This window comes from Bos taurus, chromosome 22 (assembly GCF_002263795.3).
Source record: "Bos taurus isolate L1 Dominette 01449 registration number 42190680 breed Hereford chromosome 22, ARS-UCD2.0, whole genome shotgun sequence".
In the NCBI taxonomy this organism is placed as follows: Eukaryota; Metazoa; Chordata; class Mammalia; order Artiodactyla; family Bovidae; genus Bos; species Bos taurus.
Window position 1 is genome coordinate 31,333,374 of NC_037349.1, and position 22,736 is coordinate 31,356,109.

The following is a 22,736-nucleotide window of genomic DNA, read 5'->3' on the forward strand; positions in this document are numbered from 1 at the left end:
CTTAAATTTTAATAACAGGTTCACTGTTAGCATATGTTCAAAAAAGTTTTAAGAAAAAAAATCAGCCACACCCCTCACCCACTGTCAGCATTTTTGCATGCTTCCTTCCAGTTTTATATTTTATTGGATAAATAACATTTTATTGTCTGGTTCTATACCCCTATTGACAGCTATTTATATAATTTTAAAGTTTTCATTATTTAAAACACGCTTCAACGCACACTCATACATAAAGCTTTGACTGTGTGGTTTCTTTTCAGGTTTTATGAATTTCCAGTAGTGTGAGAGCTATGTTAGAGCATATGAATATTTTAAAAGATTGTGCCAATCAGAACTCCCCATGTGCAAATGGCAGACATTCAGAGCATACTAACTTAAAAGTGAGACTCAACTGCTCTTAAGACTGAATAGTCTAGAGACTGATCTACAGTTATGACTGCAACCAGAGTTTATGAGCATCTGTGCATATGCGTGTTCTCAAATGAAGTTCTTTTCAAATAAATATACTGCAATTATTTTCTCCATATGTAATCTGCCTTTTAAATTGCTTACAGTGTCTATCAAAGAGCAGATAATTTTAATTTTGATAAGCCCAATTTATTCATTTTTTATGGTTCGTGCTTTTGAGATCCTAGGAAATCTATCCTAACATTCAAGTTACAAAAACTTTCTCTTATGATGAATTCTAGAAAATGACAGTTTTTGCATTAACATTTAGATCTATAATCCATTTCAAGTTAATTTTTTTATGTATGAGGTGAGGTGAAAGTTGGGATTTGTCTCTATCAATACCCAGATGTTCTACTAACAATTAGTTGAAAAGACTACTTCCCCTATTGAATTACCCAGTCTCCTTTGTCAAAAATCTATTGGCTTGTAGATTTCAGTATACAGGCTGTATGCATACATCCTTAAATTTACTACTCCAGCATTCCATGGTTTTTGATGCTATTGTAAGTGGGATTTTCTTCAAATTCCTTTTCCAGTTCCTAAACCTAATTCCTTAAAGCTCATGGTCCCAAAGGAGATTTTTCCCTGTTGACTCTTTTCAAGAAGTTCCCCAAGAAGTTTACTCTTAACTGCCCTGAGTGACCAAATGCAACAGGTTTTAAGAGATAAGGAAGATTTTGCCAAGGAAAGTCCTTTCCAATACTGAGTGGGGGTGGAGGGAAAAGGTAGGGGCATTAGGAAGACAAAAAGTGTAATTAACCAAGTCCTGTACAATAATCACACCTATATTATCAAATTACCTCCTAGAAAAGTTGTGCTGGCTGACCCGTCCATAAACACTGTACGCTCTAACATTGATTTTCACCATCATATCTCTGAATTTTATAATACTGACCAGATATTCTTCCCATCACTGGCTGTGTGCTCCTCTAATTTGCTTAGTCACAAAGTCTGGCTTTTCCTTGGGCTTCACAGTGGGGACAAATTTTAATCCATTTCCCAAGGGACTGAAAGCATCTGCTAAATGCCAAGTATTTATCTAGAGAAGTTCATCTAAGTCTCTAGTTGCCTATGAACATAGGGAAAATAGCCTCTATCTACTTTGAATTGTAGTATTAGTGTGTTAAAACATGTTTAGAAGCTCTCAACTTGGAAGTAATGATTAGTAGGGGAAAATCTCTTAGAATAAACTAGAGGACCAATAATAATCAGTTGACCCTTTCCATTGCTTCCCCTTACTCTGGAAAAGGAGAGACATATCTCATAACTTTAGATTCTACTGAATAATGCATTATTTATTTTACTGATGGAACAGAAAGTGGCATAGATTTTCCAATGTTATATTAATTTCATTAGTCAATAGGATTCCAGCACTAAGAAGAGTTAATTAAGCAATGGGGTCCTGAGACCTGCAAAGCGCTAGCATACCACCCTAAATTAGAACTGGGATTACAAGCTTTTAACAGTTACAGTTTACGGTCAGCATTCTATTTTAAGGGAACTTTAGAGATTGGTTTATACACTGGATCATCATAGGGAAGGTTGATAAGAAGGCCAAACCATGTCTCTCAAGTAATGAGCACATTTCTGTGTGACTCAGAGAACTTGTGACAGAGATACATGTTATCTTGATTTCCAGAAAGCAGCTTTATTTTTACCAGCAGAAAACAGCTTATATGTAATTGTTTTAACATTTCCATCTTAATTACAAGGACCCATTTCAAACAGTTTTTAGGAAACATAGAGAAACTACTAGATAAAATTCTTTTATCTTGTTGGGTCTCACCTCATCACCTAGAACTCTGAACTTTCATTTTTATTTGTACTGTAAAAGATTTCCAGGTGGTATTATTACCTGTGTTTGGTTAAATTTTATGAGGAGAGAAGGGGGAGAGAAGGTTCTGATTTTAACTCACATATTTAAAATGATCAATTCTCCATGTAAGTAAGACTGTTTTTTCCCCCCACAAAATGTTCAGGATCCATAATTTGCACATAACCAAGGAGCTAAAGCATTTCCCACAGTGACAGAGGCTTCTGTCAACTGGTGCGTGCTTTCTCCCCAGTTCTCAGTGTTCAGAGAGTACCTAAGGCATAGTTGAAGAACGGGCCGTGTATTTACTCCTGAGTCACAGAAGCAACACACTCCATATTCGCTTGTTATGAACCAAGTGTCAAGGATGGTTCGGAATCATCTATGATTCTTTTATTTGTGTGCCTATGATGCCCACAAAATCACAAAGTACTTTTCATAGTTGTGTTATACACACACAAAAAATGCATCATACATTAGTACAATTCTGTTCTTCATTCTATAGCTGACTAACATTTTTGTTTGTTTGTTTGTTTGTTTGTTTTACTTGTTTGGTAATGCTATGCCTCAAAATAACTTCCCTGATATCAAAGAAGCAGCAAGGTTAAATCAGTTTACTCTTTTGTTAATTGAACTATTTACTTTTAATTGCCCCATAACTTTCACTTGCACTTTTTTTTCTCAATTTGCTTCCCCATTCATTCCAAAAATTATTACAGTCCTGCCGGACTTCCACAGGGGATTGGTTTCACAACCCCTGCAGATACCAAAGTCTGCCAATGCTAGGTGAAAAGTGTTAGTCACTCAGTCGTGTCTGACTCTTCAAGAATCCATAGACTGTAGCCCGCCAGGCTCCTCTATCTATGGAATTCTCCAGGCAAGAATACTGGAGTGGAGGGCCATTCCCTTCTCCCTGGGATCTTCCTGACCCAGGGATCAAACTCAGGTCTCCTGCATTGTAGGTGGATTTTTTTTTTCCCCCCAACCTGAGCTTATATTGAGCTTATACAATATGGCATAGCATTTCCATACAACCTATGTGCATCCTCTCATATCCTTTAAACCATGTCTATATTACCAGTAACACCTAATACAATGTAAATACTATATGAATAGCTGCTAATGCAGTATAAATGCTACATAACTCAAGTTTGGCTTTTTGGAACTTTCTGGAATTTTTTTTTCCCCAAATAGTTCCAACTCATGGTTGTTTGAAGCTAAAAATGTAAAACTCATAAAATCAGAGGTCTGTTTTACAAAAGTATAGGAAACAAGCTAAATGCCATAATTCTATTACTAGTCAAATACAGGGGAATACTATAAAGTTATTAAAGAACATGTTAAAGTAGCAAAAGGGAAAAATAAACATCACTCTATATAATAAGCGTTTATTTTTAAAATAAAAATGGGAAGTGCAATATATGCATAAATCATGTACAGAGAAACATAAGAAACTGCCCAGAGTTTAACCATCATGCACAGGGAGGTGACTGGATATTGCCACTGATAGAGTGATTAAGTGATGAAAGGATTTCTAATTTCATTTTATAATTGCAAGGAAAAGACTACCTTTTCTATCACAGTGATAAACTTAAGTAATGAACTTCTTGGAAATTACTGATTTCATAGAAGAAAATTGCTTTCCACATTTTGGTTTGTAAGTGCAACTACCTTTGCCACCTCCCCACTGGGGAAAATAGACTTGTATTTAGTCTTCCAAAGCTGTAGTCCAATGTTTATTGGAAGGAAATCCCCAAGGGAGTTTATTTTTGTTTTATATCTTTTGTATCTAAGGTGGATTATATTATTTCAGATCATACTCACATCTGTTTGTAATAATGTAAAAAAAAACTTGTATAAAACGAAATAATAATTGCAGATGGAATAAAAATAAGCAATTTTAGAGTGTTTAGAGCTGAGATTTTTTTTTAAAGATTCTTTTAAGTAGTCTTAAAATATGACTTTAATTTATCCATTAAATTCAACAGAAGTCGAAAACAGACATTACAGCTGTTAAAATTATGCAATTGACCCTAATGTTTTTTCATTATTATTTAACATACAATATTTTATGTGTCATCGGAACTAGGTTTTATTACGTACAATTACCAAAAAAATTAATGTTCTGAAAAAAATATTAAAAATATAAACATGCCTACTAAATTCCTGCTGCTGCTGCTGCTGCTGCTGCTGCTGCTAAGTCGCTTCAGTCGTGTCTGACTCTGTGCGACCCCATAGATGGCAGCCCACCAGGCTCCCCCGTCCCTGGGATTCTCCAGGCAAGAACACTGGAGTGGGTTGCCATTTCCTTCTCCAATGCATGAAAGTGAAAAGTGAAAGTGAAGTTGCTCAGTCGTGTCCGACTCTTAGTGATCTCATGGACTGCAGCCCACCAGGCTCCTCCATCCATTGGATTTTCCAGGCAAGAGTACTGGAGTTGGGTGCCATTGCCTTCTCCGAAATTCCTGCTATACAGATTCAAACTACATAGATTCATAATTAATCTTACATCTGTATTTCTTAACCTTTCTCTTAACTGGACTAACTCAGTTTTACCAATGAGCAAAACAGAAAAGTTCTTGGATTTTGTTTTGCTTTTAGATGTGACTGCACATTTTAATATATTTAAATATTTTTATTTCATGGAGTAGAATATTTCCTTTTAGGTTTATTCAAAGCAAAAATTTCAAACTTCTCTAAAAGAGGTTATGCCACAGTTTTGTTGGCTGTTTTGTGTTTTGTGTTTTTCTGCTATTTTTTTTTCTCTCTCTACCACTTAACACCACCTAAATTTTTTTTTATTTCACTTAATTTTTTATGGTCTGTTTAATTATCAGAATATCAATGCCATGAAGATTTCTGTTTGTTTTGTTTACTATTGTATCTGTAGTATCTAGAATAGTTTTTGGCACATAGTAGGTGTTCAAAGACCAGTGCAGTGCCCTGCATGACAAAATTAGAGCCAAATACCCACTAAAAAGAGCCTCTTGATGAAAGTGAAAGAGGACAATGAAAAAGTTGGCTTAAAACCCAACATTCAGAAAACTAAGGTCATGGCATCTGGTCCCATCACTTCATGGCAAATAGATGGGGAAATAGTGGAAACAGTAAAATAAAGGAAAAATAAAGGATGACTTTATTTTTCTGGGCTCCAAGATTGCTGCAGATGGTGACTGCAACCATGAAATTAAAAGATGCTTACTCCTTGGAAGGAAAGTTATGACTAGCCTAGACAGCATATTAAAAAGCAAAGACATTACTTTGCCAACAAAGGTCCGTCTAGTCAAGGCTATGGTTTTTCCAGTAGTCATGTATGGATGTGAGAGTTGGACTATAAAGAAAGCTGAGCGCCAAAGAATTGAAGCTTTTGAACTGTGGTGTTGGAGAAGACTCTTGAGAGCCCCTTGGACTGTAAGGAGTTGCAACCAGTCCATCCTAAAGGAGATCAGTCCTGGGTGTTCATTGGAAGGACTGATGGTGAAGCTGAAACTCCAATATTTTGGCCACCTGATGCAAGGAGTTGACTTATTTGAAAAGACTGTGATGCTGGGAGGGATTGGGGGCAGGAGGAAAAGGGGATGACAGAGGATGAGATGGTTGGATGGCATCACTGACTGGATGAATGTGAGTTTGAGTGAACTCCGGGAGATGGTGATGGACAGGGAGGCCTGGCGTGCTGCAATTCATGGGGTTACAAAGAGTCGGACACTACTGAGCGACTGAACTGAACTGAACCCACCTCCTATAAATAGGGTACATGTTATCCACTTTGCCAAGCATGTCCCATTTCTATCATCTGGCCCACTTAACTGATTTATGTTTTTCGCCTGGCTTTACTTAACTTTTGAGATTATAACTCTAGAATCATGCTTCTAACCTATTAGTCTCTAATCTACTTTAATCCATTTGACAGCTATTACTACAACAATTTATACCCTCAGTTAAGGCTCATTCTTCCTCTATCACTCATTTTAAAAAAGGTCATTAAAAAAAAGTGAATATGTTAGTCGCTCAGTCATGTCCAACTCTTGGCGATCCCATAGACTGTAGCCTGCCAGGCTCCTCTGTCATGGACTTCTCCAGGCAAGAATGCTACACTGATGCAAATGAAGTAGTCCTTGTGAAAGGTTTATGAACCACTAGTATGCGCCACCATACTCCAGTGGAAGTTACAGCATATACTGCTTACATTTAAACTAAGACTTTACATACTTTTAAACCTACATGGTATGTTGGGTAAGAATTACACTCAGAGTTTGTGTAGCTCCATTTCAAAAACTATTTCAAGTTTTCAAAAATCTCCCATTTTATTCTCTTTCACTAAGAAATCAGTTTGGCCACTGATCAATTACACATGACTCATATATGTATTGAAATGTTTCAATCTGTACAGAGCCTGAAGTCAGCTTCAAAGGTAGCATAGAACCAAAAAAGAACAGAGTAGATGTTTTCCTGTACACCAGCACCTGACACCTCTGCAGATGCTGTTTTGAAGACTCTGGTTAAGGAACTATAACCAGGCAGAGTGGCTCAGTCAGACAATGCTATAATAATGTTATATAACAATGCCAGTGAGCATTTATTTCTTGCTTGCATATCTGTGCAACAACTACGGTTTGGCTAATGTGGGCTGGGTACAGGAGGGCTTAGCTCAAAGCTGGGTCCAGATCTACCCATATGTTCTCATTTTTCTTGGAAAATCAACTAGTCGTGTTAATCTCAAATTAAAAGGCACGAGTTCACATTTGCAATCACAGTGCTCGTATTCCATCCCTTATATTGGTCAAGTCAACTCACAGTACTAGGCTCTCCATAAAGAAGGAGTCTGTAAACTCCATCACCCATCATGAGCCAGAGCAAGGGTGTACAGGTAAAATGCTGTTTTAGGGAAGTGAAAATTTCAGACCAATAAACCACTCTAATATACACCCACTATTATATGAAAGTAGACAGTGGCAGTTTATCTATAATCTTAGACCTTTGTATAAACAGTTAGGCAAAATAAAAATTTCAGATGGTGCCTTTATTATAGCAAAGATGAACTACCAACATAGAATATTAAGGCTCAAGACTGTGGTAAATGACTTTACCTTCTGGACATTAAGTTCTAAGAACTCAGATGTTAGAATTGAAACTACAAAGGACTGGCATCTCAAAATCCTGAGACAGCAATAACCACAGAGGTTATTGTGGTGACCACTGAGGAGTCGCTTTGTCTCCAAAGATGTGGGCAGAAACCACCTTTCTGCAATTTCTCAAATGAAATTACAATTAACCACAGGCTTGTTGTGGAATAAGGGTCCACTGGGTATTAGAAGTAAGCTTAATGAATACAATTCAATAGTGTACAGCACGTTCTCTCGGTGTCTCTGAAAAGGTATTTAAATGGTGATTTCACACAATATTACTTTTAATCAAATCACATTGAGACATGTCATTATTTTATAGTTTATCTTTCTCTAAATAGATTAAACTCTACTGAAGACCACTTTTTTCAGCCAAACAAGCTATGTAGCTTTGGTTGAATCCTTATTATTTGACAATATGCCCATTAAACCTGGCTTCCCCTGAAAAGAACTGTGTGCTGAAGAGGAAATATATATGTTCTTGTCTATAAATCCAAAGGGAACACAGTATTTTCTTGGTTCCATATTACAAGATGCTTCCAGGACAAATGAAGGATTGCCAGTGGAAACTCTGGATATGAGTTTGTGAAGTGTCCTGGGGAAGCTGGAAATTTTTGTAAAATAAAAACATACAGTAATTTGAAATTACACACATACACAGAATAAACCTGGCCAAACTGGCTGCTCTAAGACTGTTTTTCCACCCAAATAGTTTAATGGTTTTTCTTTTAAGTATTAGTTGAAAATATTTACCTATGAGCTCAAAGGAATGTCCTAGAATTGACTGAATTTGGTTGGAAAACATTCTGAGTTTTTAAAACAATCATTCATTATGAAGAAAAATACGGAATGCTTTTTGGTCAATAACAATTAAATCTGAAACACAGAACGTGGCATCTTCTCAATTACCTAAAAGAATGTCATTGAAAACAATAAAACTACAAGTAATTGAAAAATTATGTACTAAGAATAAAATAAATACAATGAGAGATTTAGGGCATCAGATACATGAGATGAGAAGAATTAAGAGGACAAACTCAAGAAGTTACGAGAAAATGTTAAAACTTCAAATCCCTCAAAATATTTATGGAACAGAGAAGAATAACTAGCAACAGATTGAAAAAGAAATCCCTTGGCTTTAACCACTAAATAGAAAAAGGGACACAAAATTTGCACAACCTGACCATTTCTTTGTTTAAAAACAATACTTTAACAAACAACTCAAAGGCAGAAGTTCTCTCTTGATTTTTGACCAAAATAGCTCAACATCAGTTGGACTAGTGGATCTAATTATGTGCTAAAACTTAGACCACTTTGCTCACTGCTCACTTTTTTTGCCAAAAAATTCCCTCGCCCCCTCAAGAATGTTTTTTTATTAGCATTAGCAAATAAAGGAATTTTAGTTCTTTATTTTATGACCACTGGCATCGGCAGTTACAATTTGAAATCACTACCGTATCTTAGCAACTTTAATCTTAACAAAATAAATACAGTAAGGAGCAAACAGGCTTCATGCCACATGAGAGTCTCATCATCATCCAGAAAAGGCAAAAGAGGAAATCAACAAAAGATGATTCTCAACATGCTGGTACTCTGGAATTGGCAGCTCTCCAGTGGCCCAAAACACTACATTTTTTCCCCTTTTCATAGCAGGGGCACATACAAGGCTGCATCTTAGGGAAAAATTCACTGTGATCTAATGGGGCAGTCATGAAAGAGGGAAGGGAAAAAGATGATTCATCTGAAAAGAAGGATATGAAGGGAAAATTTGAAATTCAATTATTTTCTGTTCCTTTTTCTCCTGGGACTTGGGCATCACAGCAATGGTTGCATTTCCCAAATTGGATCCAAGCACACTAGCACAGCATAAGTTGCTTTCATTAGACACTAATGCTCCAAATTATGACTGAAAATAAGAAAGAGGGTACTTACTAGATATTGAATGAATGAATGAATCAATACATTTCTGAACTTTCAAGCCAGTTCGAAAATATTAAAGACACAAAGTTCTTGAAACTACTTCATACTCCTGCAGAGATTACTTTAAGTATCTCTGACATACAATTAAGTCCTCGTTCAACTTGGTCCAAACACAAGCATCCCTCTGAAGTCAATCCTAGGCTGTGCGATTTAAAGGAGAGATCAGAGACCTTGTGGTTAGACAGACTTAAGTGGGGACCTCCACACCATCACTTTCTAGCTCTGTGAATTTACAATATTACATTTAACACCTCTGAGTTTTAGGGTAATCTTCAGCCAAATGGGATAAAATTCCATAGAGGGGAAAAGATGGTTGTGAAATTGTCAACTGGAATACTGAAACTAAAGCTGCCTGATCCATTTCCTTTTAACATGATTTACCATCAGTAAATCTGACTCACTTTCCTTCTCTTGATATCCTTTCCTTTGAGTTATAGAGGCCACCATCAGCAAACACATCACATATGGCAGCCTCCTCATTGCAATCCTGTTTGATGTTAACCAGGTTTATCACCACTCTTCAGAATGTGCAGCTCTTGAGTTCTTTGGCTTATTAAGTTCTGAATTACAAATGGACATCTTGGTTAAGCCTTGACTATCTCTTATCTGAAGAGATTCCCAAGTGGCTCAGTAGTAAAGAATCTGTTTTCAATGCAGAAGACATGGCTTCACTTCCTGTGTCAGGAAGATCCTCTGGAGAAGGAAATGACAATTTGCCTCAATATACATCCCGAGGAAATACCCTGGACAGAGGGACCTGACGGGCTATTGTCCATGGGGTCACAAAAGAGTCGGACACAACTTAGTGATTAAACAACAAGAAATCTCTTACCTGAACTAATGATTGGAAAAGCCCAAACCGTGCTCTAACCTTGTCTTTTCCAATCTGCTGTGAGCATTCTCTTTCTAAATTTGACCATATTTTTGCTCCTTCAAATTCTCTTTTCCATGATATTATGGGGCCTCCAAGTTCTGAGTTATGTCTATTTCTCAAGCCCATTTCCTGGAATTCCTGCTATGCTCTAGTCAAACCAGTCTGCTTCTAATGCTACTTCAGACTCAATACGATTGTTGAGATTGTTGCACTCCCTACATAAAATGTCTTTTCAATTTTTTTTGGCCAGTTGATAATTGCATCAGAATTCAACTCAACCATTATCTCCCCAGTGAAGACATTCCTGCAGTTGCTTTACAAGGGCGATAACATTCTACGTTGGACCATGTCTGTACAATATGCTCTGTCTTTATAGCACTTAATTATAGTGCATAGTAATTATTCACTTTCTATCTCTCTCATTAGATCATGAGTCAAAGTGTCCTGAGGTCAGAGATTCTGGTTTAGCATTGGCACAGTGCCTACGTGGAGCAGATAGTAAATGTTAGTTTAGGTCCTCTACCGCTCTCTTCCCTATCCTTCAAATAATATAAAGACGGATTAAATTGATCTGTTTGGACTTTTATTTTGATGAAGTTAACTGAAAATTCTACCTTATTTGTTAAGGTAATGTCTAACCTAATCTAAAAGAAGAGTAAGCATCTCTTTTTCACAGAAAATAAATAGAAACTTACATTTAAGAAACAAAAAGTTGGTATTATCTTTGCCCTTGATGAACTTCCAGCTTCTGGTTTCTTGATGACCATAATCCTGTTTTGTATGGTTGTTACCTTGAATCTTTTTTTAAGGCCCTAACTTACTCTGCTTCTTGCTCGTCTCCCCTACATCTCTCTCACGTTATACCTCCTTGGCAAATGATCACAGCATGTTTACAAGAGGAACAAAATCAATGACAATGATGATGGGAATAAAAAGATTTACCTTTTGCTATTAAAGAGTCATTAAATTCTGAGTTTTGAAACAGACATAATGTTATATATCAAAATTCTAATACAATGTAGTTGCTGCTTGGTTCTGTGGTTCAGTGAAAAGTTAGTACAATGCCTAAGATAAAAATTCTATAAAGTCCTCTAAGAAAATTCTTAACTCACTTGTATAATAGATCTCTCTCTCTCTCTCTCTCTGTCTCTCTCTCTCTCTCTCTCTAGTTGCTAAATCATGTCTGACTCTTGTGACCCCATGGACTGTAGCCTGCCAGGCTCCTCTGTCCATGGGATTCTCAGGTAAGAATACTGGAGTGGGTTGCCATTTCCTTCTCCAGGTGTATAACAGATAATATACATTAAATAATAAAGACTACACATGAAGTGCTCAAGAACATAGTTGAATAGCTGAAGTTAAATATTTCTACAACTTGCTTGGTGGCCTTAAAAAATAACTTCACTAATTCTCCCCATCACCAGGAAAGTTACCCCCAATCATCCAGACCTAATCTAGTTCTATCCTTATAAGAAATATTTTCTATACCCTACTGCTAAGATGGTATGACACATCACCCTGTGTATGCTGAAGAATATCTCAAAATGGAAATTCAGCTATAGAGGGAATATTATCAATGTGTCTGAAAACGGAGGGAAATGACAAAAAGTTGGAAGGAAAGAGAAATCAATTCAATGGTGAGGGAATAAATTCATTTAAGCAGCATAGCTTAGACTCCTACCATTTGCCCTGTATCTGGTACCCAAACAATACATTTTTTAAAAACTATCTATCCTTCATGGCAGCCATGGAGACAGACACCAACTATGATATGACCTGAGCCTTATATTGTTAAATAGTCTGTGCAGGACTTATAATCATAAAATTTTGAGCAGAGAGTCAAGTCTAAACATAATATTATATATTGCTATTCTCTGAGGAAAAAAGAGACTTAAAAATTTTAAGATAGTAAGGCTGTTGTAAGGATAACAAAAAGTTAAAGTTCTATTGGTTTTTCTCTAAAACTTTCTTTACCCCAATTATAATCTATTTTCTAAACAGTACACAAAGCCTTGCTTTTATGGTGAAGACTGCCAGATTAAATACAGGATGCCTAGTTAAATTTAAACTTCAGCTAAATGATGCATATTTTTTTAGTATTAAGTATGTTCCACATATTGCATGGGACCTACTTCTCCTAAAACTTATGCATCATTTATCAGAAATGCAAATGTCACTAAGCATCCTGTATTTTTATTTGGTATTTTTAAACTTAATATGGTGGTGGTGCAGTTTCCTAGGTGGTGCAGTTGGTAAAAGAATCTGGTAAAGAATCTGCCTGTCAGTGCAGGAGACACGAGAGATGTGGGTTTGACCCCTGGGTCGAGAAGATCCCCTGAAGGAGGAAATGGCAACCCACTCCAGTATTCTTGCCTGGAGAATTCCATAGACAGAGGAGCTGGCGGGCTATTGTCCATGGGATTACAAAGAGTTAGGCATAATTAAGGGCACGTACATACAACCCTGTTTATAGGAATGCCTATCCAATCATCAGACTCCCCACTTTGAGTTCACTTGATGTGGTTTTAATGAATGCGATGGATCAAACACTGACTGACACAAAGCAGTCTATTCAGCCTCATGTTTACCACAACGCTGTTTGTCAAGGCCTGTAGACTTGGACAGCTAAGTTCCCAGCTCACTTTTCTAAACTAGTTCGGTTAACAAAATGTGACCTTTCTATCCTCCTCTTCTCCTGAAGAAAACAGAAATTTTCTAAAGGGATAAAAATATCCAAAATTAAAAATGACTATGAACTATTTCAGAATCTTGAGGCTGTCAATACTTGATGCTTTTAAATAGTTGTCATGGTTCACCCTAGACGCATCTGCATATTTCTGTGGTTTTTTCATGGTGTGTAGTGAACTTTGATATCTTGGGGGAATAAAAGAACTCTCTATCTGTCTATCTACACATATATATTTAACAATGCAAGTTACTGTTATATAAATGTAGGCTGTTGTCAATTTCAGTTCCCTGCCATATCAAAAGAACAAAGCAGGCAGGAAGAGCAAGAGGATGATCTAATATGCCTACGCTAATAACAAACTCAGTGTCCTAAATTGGCAATGGCAGCCCTCTTCTGCGGAGATTGTTTTTAACACCATCAGTAGACATTTTAAAAAATTGGATGGTGACAGGAAGAGTACATTTTAAATTGTCAACCTTCATGATGTCCTTTTGAAGAATAGCAATTACATAACTCAGGGAGCTTTATTTTGCATTTGAAAAAAATACATATATCTAAAGGAGTCTGCAGAGTTGTGCAAGACTCCATATCCTGAATTCTTTGTAGAAAATAAAGCTCCCTATTTTTTCCTATAATCTCTCTCTCTCTTTTTTTTTTTTACTCACTTCCTAGTTAAGGTGGGTATCAATATTAAGTAAGCAGTACAGAATTAAACTGCTTTGGATTTAAATTATTAACAAATCCATTTAAAGACTTTTGACCATATGCTACTTCTTAACCATATTTAAAGTCCAGTTTTTAATTTTCTAAGGGTGGCATACTTTTTTTTCCATCTCTATGGCATTAGAAAGTTTACTTATAGTATTCTAGTATTTTGTTAAAGTTTTAAATTGTTTCCTCTTGGGCAATGAGAGAAGGAAATGTTATAAAAGAATAAGTTTTTATCACACAGAAGTCATTTGGTCTTTTTCTGCTAATTCTCATCTTTTTTTAAAAAAATAATTTTAGGAAAAAAACTCTTTAAAAAATGCAGACAATGCCAAGAGAAATGCATTTCAAGTACCCTAAATAGTTAATGTATTTTCTAAATGAATGATTTAAAATAGCTATTAAAGGAGAGGAAATGAGCTTAGGTTTCTAGTAATGACTTCTCCTCTTCAAAATGAAATCTGTAAATCCCTGATTGCAATTCCAAATCCCCAAAGGACCAGCAGTTCTGGGACCAGGGCTCACTGGCTTTATGTCTAATAGCACCAGATAAGTAGTATGATTTTTATATATGTAATTTGGGAGAATATTCAGAATTTATAGTCCTGGAGACAATTTATGAATGAATTTCCTTTTTAAAGTACATTATTCTAAAAATCAACTTTTCCATCCCGATTGTAAGCAGAGCACATAGGAATGTGGGAGGCATGGAAATATACACAGAGAGACATATATATATATATATTTATATATGCATGCACACACATGCACGAAATATAAGTACCATTTTATTCATAAGAGCATAATGATTCGGCCTGTGATTGTTAATAAAAATGCATTTCTAACCATCAAATTTGAGTCTATTATTCTAAGTTAATTGCATTTGCCCTAAAGAGACTTACAGCTGGCTGTCAGCCTGTTTGTGTCAGTTTCATTTTATTCATCAGTCAATCTTGTCTCTTCTTCTTTTTATATTCCATATATTGATCAAACAGATTTGTTAGCATCCCTCCACAGCTTTCACATCATCAAAAAATTAAAAAATAACCTTGATTTTATCATCAAATACATTTGATGACTTCATTCATTTGTGGGCTATCTTCACTGCTATTTCAGCAGCATATAGATACCCTGTGGACAGGCCCATAAGACTGCCATTATATATAACAGATCTAAATCACTCAAAGAGGCACTGAGAAAAAGTCAAACAGGAGAAAATTAACACGGTAGAGGTCCACGGCACCTCCGCTTTTCAGTTGGAATAGAGATACACATCGCCGTAAACATTAGTTCTTTACTGGAGTGTACTATGCAGTAAAAAGCATCTTGTTAAAATTCATCCTCAGAGTAGAATGTACTATGAGGTGGTGAAGTGGATTAAAGAAATAAATGGGCACCATGTTCCCAATGGAGCCAAAGAAAACCAGTGGATGAAACAGAAGAGCAGGGAGGTTAGGGTAGAAACGTAGTTAAGGTGAAAATCTGTGAAGAATTAGAATTTTACTTATGTGAGTCAAGTTGCTTAGAGGGGAGATAAAAGGCATCACAGGGTGAGGAGATAATTAGCTGATCAGAAGCAAAGCAGTTTAAAAGGTGACCCTTACCTCCTCTGTTACTCAGTCTAAGAAACTATAGACAATTATTACAGTATTTTCTCCAGGGATGTGTGATACAGTTTCTCCACGTATCCTCTAAGACACAAAGCTCTCTCAGCATTGTCATTGTGTTGCCTGAGTTCAGTGCTTTTTATGGAAATTCCTTACATCATGCCAGCCTTGTCTTTCAACCTTGCTTTAGATCAGTGATTCTCAAATGGGGTGATTTCACGCCCCCCAGGGGACATCAGGAATAAATACCTACGGATGCTGGGGGAAGGTGTTACTAACATCTGGTGAGTAGAGGCCAGTGATGCTGCTATACACCCGGCAACGCACAGGACAGCACCCGCCACAAAGAACTATCCAGCCCAGAGGACAACAGAACCAAAGTTAAGAAACCCGGCTTCAGATGGCGGACTGAAATACAGTTAAAGCAACACAACAAAAACTACATCACAGTTCAGCAGCGCTGCAGTGAGGAGGATTTAGCAACTCTGAGAAGCAGAGAGCAGTCCAGCTATTGCACACAGAATTTCACACTCACCTATTAAATAATACAATCCATTACCCAGACCCCAGGAACGGCGGAGCAAAATACAACCCCGATGTTAAGGAGAACAAAGAAAAATGAAAATCATTGCTTTAGATAGAAGATATTTCAAAGACTTCCAAGACAAACCAACTGAAAAATCCCCAATAAAAAGACTCAGCAAGAAAATTGTGTCACAGCCCCTAATCCTCAACAGACCTTAACAAGATGTTCATGAGCCAAAGACTCATGTCTGCAGAAGACAAAAGACATAGGAGACAATATAGTCTAGAGAAGGATTATCGTTAAGAGGCAGGAGAAAGATAAAATGGATTCCTCCACCTTACAGTTAGAACTCCTAAAGAGAATAAACAGAAATGGACTCAAAAGCATGTTACAGTAACTGTTAAGTCTTTCTGCTCTTGGGAAATTAATATTTAGGTTAGACTCGGGGCAATATTTTTAAAACGTTTTTTTGATGAGTGCTTTTACCCCACCTGACTAGACACCCCTGCCTGGCACAGATGGCCAAGACATTTGCTTTTTTAAATACTCCATATTTCCACAGCCACCCACCAGACAAAAATTAGATTACCAATGCTTGTGTAAACTTTCCAAGCTCTGACACAATAAGATTCCAGGAAATGTACATGCACAGCTAAAAGAAGCATTATACATAATGCACTGTAATTCCAACAGACAAGTTGCTATCTTCGATAGATATACACATTTTCCATGCCAAACACATGAACGTCAATACATTTTTCTCAAGTTAAAATGGAAACCATTTAACAGATATAATGGGCACAATGAATTTCATTTTGCATTACTAATGCAGCAGAGGAGGAGGGAAGCTTTGGCAAGGACTGCAGTAAGACCAAGAAAAACAGGAAACAACTTAGAAGCTAACATGGCTGTACAAGCTATTGCCCCAAAATGCAGTCATGGAACCCAAGGGCAACTGAGACTTCATAGTCTCAAAATTCTAAGTTCATGTAAACACATTTTCGACTTATGGGGAAAAAAGTAAAAAAATGGACAAAAGAGTGGTTGCATTTTTGGAAAAAGGTCAAGAGAGTGTTATCATTTTTGTTTGTTTTTTAACCACCATTCCTGAAGAGATGTTATCACGACCAACTTGAATTTAGGGGAGATAAATTGGAAGTGAAGGAATTAAATGATGTGTCGTGTCAAAGGGAGTTAGAAAAGTAATCCAGGAGCCCAAATCCCTAACTTCTGCTTTCACCACTGGAAATACGTATCCCCCATGACTCTTGGTCATCGTTGTTAAAAAAATGCAACACCAAAAACAGCATTTATCTCATTGGCCCTTACCTTTAAGTCTTTTGGCACCTAACATAGTTTATTTCAGCCACTGCACACCAAAGAATTTTTTTGGTGCCATCTACTAGATTGAAATAGTAAATTCTGAAGCTTTAGACAAATGCTATTATTTAGACAAATGCTATTTAGACAAAGCCATTTAAAATAAAGGTTTTGAGCACACGGTTACTGCAGTCAGGCAGCCCTCACTTCCAACCTTCTGTCACCAATACAATTCATGGGCAGGCTGAGTGAATTTGAGAAACTGTTACCAGAGTTTCAGTTTCTCTATTTGTAAAATGGGTGTATAATAGGCCTTATATGAATATTTTTTGGGGGGTGTCAGACAGTGAAAGTCACTCAGTCGTGTCCGATTCTTTGTGACTCCAAATTCTCCAGGCCAGAATACTGGAGTGGATAGCCTATCCCTTCTCCAGCAGATCCTTCCGACCCAGGAATCAAACCGGGGTCCCCTGCATTGCAGGCGGGTTCTTTACCAACTGAGCTTCCGCCTACGGTAATGGACAGGGAAGCCTGGCCTGCTGCAGTCCACGCGGTCACAGGGAGTCGGACATGACTGAGCGACTGAACTGAACCAATGCAGGAGATGCAGGTTCGATCCATGGGTTGGGAAGATATCCTGGAGAAAGAAATGGCAAGCTACTCCAGTATTCTTGCCTGGGAAATCCCATGGACAGATGAGCTTGGTGGGCTGCAGTCCATGGGGTTGCAAAAGAGTCAGACACAATTTAGGGACTAATCAACAACAACAACAAAGTCTAGCAGCAGGAGGGACCCTTTCCAGGCTTCAAGTCTATGCTGCCACAGCTTCCAGGCTCTGTGAACTAGGATACAATCTTAGTTCAATCCCCTCTAAAATGAGGATAATAAGAGTAATATCTAAAATAATAATATATATAATTATATAATAATACCAACAATATCTAGGATTGTTACAAGGATGAAAATGAGATAAAAATAGTAGACTTAACAATTTCTAACCTAAAGCACATTGCATTTTATCCACACATGTTTCCATCATATTTACAAAGAGGATTTAACATCTTTAGTATTAGGCTCCAAAATAATTGATGAAAGTGTCTCAGAATATAAATGGAAATAAACCAATTGGAGACAAAAACATAAGACATTCTTCATTATGTTTATCATGAGTTCCATCAAGGACTTGCATTTCTTTGATTCTCTTTTTCTCTTAGAAAATAAAAAGCACATCTCAACGCAGTGAAGCTTTAAAAGTGGATATATGACAATATTTGAAAAGATTTGACCTAGCAATTCTTTAGAAAAGCTCCTACTTCCAGAAATTGATGACTTTTTTGGCTAATGTGCAGATGTGGTACTTCATGTAATGACAGAAGCCGGTACCACCACAGTCAGTCCCGTGGCTGAAAACGATGTGCCAGCAAATTGGTTACGAGGTGTAAAAAACGGTGGACACAAAAAGTGAAGAATATCTTTGACTGTGAAAGGTCAAGATGACTTAGTAAGCTATTAACTTGGCTCATTTTTCAAATGATGAATCAACTTTTATGAGAAATATTCAGTGTTTTCAAACTGCTTATCAAGATCCTAATTCTGTCATCATAAAGACCTATATAACTCAAAATTTTAGAATACCACTTAATATGTTAATTGTTAAATTACAGTGATGTGAACTGGAATATGAAGATAACTCAAACTTTCAACTTGTTTCTCTCTTCCGATACAGAATAAACTTTTCCAAATAAGGGGCTTCTAAGGTGCACAATGTTTAGCCAGATAAAAAATAAAACAGATTGGTATGATAGTCAGCAATAGAAAGAGAAACAAATTAAGTACTTATAATTAAAGCTTGAGGAATGAAAGCATTCACACTTTCTCAGAGCTATTATTTCAGACAGTCTGGTGTCAGAATTAAAAGCCAACCAGTGCATCTGTTTATATTGCCAAGGATTTTCACAGTAAGAAGGGCTAGGAAACACATATTTTTTAATTAGGGTCCAAATCCCAAAGAACACCAAAAAAATAGTATGTCAAAAATAAATGTTCTTGTGATTTGTATTGTCCAATGTCCAAACAAAGACAAAAAATTATGTTTCTTACTTCTCCTTCACAAACACAAGTGAAAGAAAAAAAAAAGTAATTCTGTTGCTTTGGCCACAGACTCCTTTTTTTTGTTGTTATTCTGCTTGCTTCTGGCTTAGCTACTGCTTTTCTTTCCCAGGATGAAATAATATAGGAAAAGCTGATTAAGGAAGGTTTCATTCACAGGAAGGTTCACCAAGATGGCTCAGTTACCAAGCCTTAAAAGCTGAATTACAGTGACATCCTAAAATGACCATTTTACACTTTAAAGTACATCTCCTATCTGAAAACTGTGAGTTAACTCTTTGCTTATCTTGAGCTCTGAATTAAAGGAAAGTCTTCTTTAAAATACACACTGATGGACTGAGCACCATAGTACTCAAATCTTCCATTAGCTTAGTTTTACTTCTCACCAGCAAAATTTCAGGTTATTTCCTGCAATTTCAAAGATCACTCTTTGGTCAGTAGAAAAAAATATGTTAAAAAGTAGTATTCTAGATACAAAAGTGAACAGACTTCTTTCCCTCATCTATTTATTCAACAGATATTAACTGATCATCTATTATTTGTCATATGCTGGGTTCGTTGTTGGGAAAGACATCAGTGCATATAGCATATAATCACAACACAGGGTGTTACGATCTCTAATAGGAGAAGTATAGAGTTCTGAGAAGTGTGTACCCGCAGAAGTAGACTAGGATAGATTTGAAAGGTGATCGGCCCTCATATCTTTTATTTGACAGAGGAGGAAGCCTAAGATCTAGAAAGACTGAACTTCGTAACCACAGAGCTTTCCAGTGAAAAAAATATGTATCACGGAACTAGAATTAACATCTCCAAATTCAAATCTCAAATTCCCTATAGAGCAATACACTTCTCTCTAGAACATAATTTCCCCCCAAACAATAATGCCAAACCATGAATGTCAAAGCAGTTGACTAAAAGTTAGAAATGTGCTTTGAGACCTAAGAGTCAACATTCTTCCTAACTGTATAACATTCCAGATGGCGGAGAGGGAGGGCTCAGAGGTCAGACCCAATTGGATCCTAATCTTAAATCGACCACATCTAACCAGCCAACGACCTTCAGCAAAGCACCTAATCTGAAAATCACCTTGATTTTTTAAAAATCTTCTAAGTCAGGATCAGAGTATTTACATGAGAGGGGTAAATGTCATGAAAGAGTTGAATTGAATAGAAACTCAATACACATACATTTTTGTCCCCTCTTCTCACTCAAGTAAATTGAATAAAACTGATGAAAGACCAGGTCACCAAAAACCACATCTCAGTTTATTTCTTACCAGACATTTCAGCACAAAATCCAGCCTCCAATTTCTACTCTGTGAATGTTTTAGGAGTTAGAAAGAAGAGACTAAACAAGTAAATTTACAGAATTTCATCAGCACACATCCTGTAAAAAAGAGATGGGAAGGAAACAGAATCAGATAAATATTTAAAGTTATTTAAACCTCCTACATAATGTTGCGAGCCTCTTTCCATTATGGAAACCCAAGTAGCATAGGTAAAGGGAACTTAACTACTACTACTACTAAGTCACTTCAGTCGTGTCCGACTCTGTGCAACCCCATAGACAGCAGCCCACCAGGCTCCCCTGTCCCTGGGATTCTCCAGACAAGAACACTGGAGTGGGTTGCCATTTACTTCTCCAGTGCGTGAAAATGAAAAGTAAAAGTGAAGTCGCTCAGTCGTGTCTGACCCTCAGCGACCCCATGGACTGCAGCCTTCCAGCCTCCTCCGTCCATGGGATTTTCCAGGCAAGAGTACTGGAGTGGGGTGCCATTGCCTTCTCCAAAAGGGAACTTATAGATTCTCATATCTAGGATCTCCAAAAGTAGATGAGTTTCAGGAGTAAGAGAATCCAGGCACTCAAATGACAAAGTCAATGCCCTTCTTTGATGGTTATTTGGCTCCTTGTTTTAGTTTTATTCTCAGATTTTTATACAAGGCAAGAAAGATAACTTTTATCAGTTATCTTCAACCTCACAAAAGAGGAGAGAACTCTCACTTTCAGGGAACAACCTGACTGGTACTACCTGATTCTTAGAGCCATCCCACAAAACACCACCATGGCTGGGTTTTACAGGATGTGGGTTACCATGTCTCTGCACGGAAGAGGTATGGACAAGACCATTCCACTCAAACTATGTGGAACAGGTCTTCTTTTGGAAAGTGGGGTTCTCTTCCCTGAAAAAAAAAAGGTAAATGGATCCTGGAAAGACAAAAAAATTGGATATTCATGCAAATAATTATTTTTAATTTCCTTTCTTTTAGGATTATCCAGTTCAATTCAAAGTCCTCTGGAAGACCCTGGTAGGTTCATTTGATTTCTTTGCAATAGCTTCCTGTACTAGATAACGGGCACTTTGGGGTAATGTGTTAAGGGAAGGACTCCATCTTTGTCAGTGCCCACAGTATAGTGGCCACAGCACTGGCATAACAGCATCACACATCTGCATTATTCAAAGTACACCACAATCATATTTTTTCCCTTTAAGGTGCTTATAAGCCTATCTCTACATACATGTTATATAACAAAAGTTGAAAAATCATGTTCTCATTTATACATTACACTGATTCAGAGTCTTCCTATTTAAGACCCTGTGTTTAGCTTTAAGGGATGAAAAAAAGCTCAGTCTCTGTCCTTGAAGGATTGAGCAACTTCTCTAAGAAATCACTTTAAGCTAGAATTAGCCAAGAAGACCCCATGTATAACTAACATTTGAGCTGGGTTTGGGGGGATAAGTAGAAGTTTCACTGTTAGGCATGTACAAAGAAGCCAAGACAGAAAATGTGAAATGTGATTTCTCATTTAGTTAAAAGATGACACAGATAAATGGGGAATAAATAGCAAGGGGGCTTTTAAACATTTAGCAATGAAAGTCTGCCTAATATGTCATGGTGCTCCTGTAGGAGGCTATACTGGGCCACAGTCCTCTAGGAAGAGGTTGGGCTAAATGAACAAGACGTTAACAAATGCAGTATGGCCCATTTACATTAAGTAAGCATCAGACATGTATATGTTCATCAATTTAGATGAAAAATCTAGAAAAGAGTTGTCCCTAACTGAAAATAGGAACCACCTCCATAAAGAGTAGTAAGAATGAAGCAAGCAGCAGGGGTGAAGTGAGAATTTTGCTTTTCTTTTACACTTCCATATTGCTTGAGCTCTTTTTTTTTTCACAATAAAATTGTAACTATGTGTTGCTCGCTTAAAGTATAAATATTGTTTATATAAAAGGGAGTTTTGATTAAAATAAGGGTCAAAAAAAAACCTGGCAGGATAAGAAGTGTGGACTTGTAAGAATTACAGTTCTTGTTAGTTTTGGTTGTCATTAGGGCAGGTAGCTAAAAACCTGAGCTATACATTATGAAGAATAACATTTGGTAGATGGGAATATCATTAAGCCAATCAACAGATAGGCAGGTAGACCTCTTTGGAGGTCATTACATAGATAAACACATATATTTTGTAAATGTATATATAAATTAAACAAATATATATACTTTATACTTGAAATATACACATATTTATATACTT

The 22,736-nt window shown here is 36.9% G+C and overlaps 1 protein-coding gene and 1 long non-coding RNA gene across 2 annotated transcripts in view; one reads left to right on the plus strand and one right to left on the minus strand.

The window, feature by feature from the left end:
• The window catches only part of LOC104976682 (uncharacterized), a 692,169-nt gene that overhangs the window by 492,174 nt on the left and 177,259 nt on the right, over nucleotides 1-22,736 (minus strand). The gene's annotated exons all lie outside the window — the stretch shown is intronic.
• The window catches only part of MDFIC2 (MyoD family inhibitor domain containing 2), a 117,111-nt gene that overhangs the window by 48,159 nt on the left and 46,216 nt on the right, over nucleotides 1-22,736 (plus strand). The window contains exon 3 of the mRNA XM_059880040.1: nucleotides 21,470-21,508. Coding sequence (XP_059736023.1) covers nucleotides 21,470-21,508 — 39 coding nt within the window. The remainder of the gene's footprint in view (nucleotides 1-21,469; nucleotides 21,509-22,736) is intronic.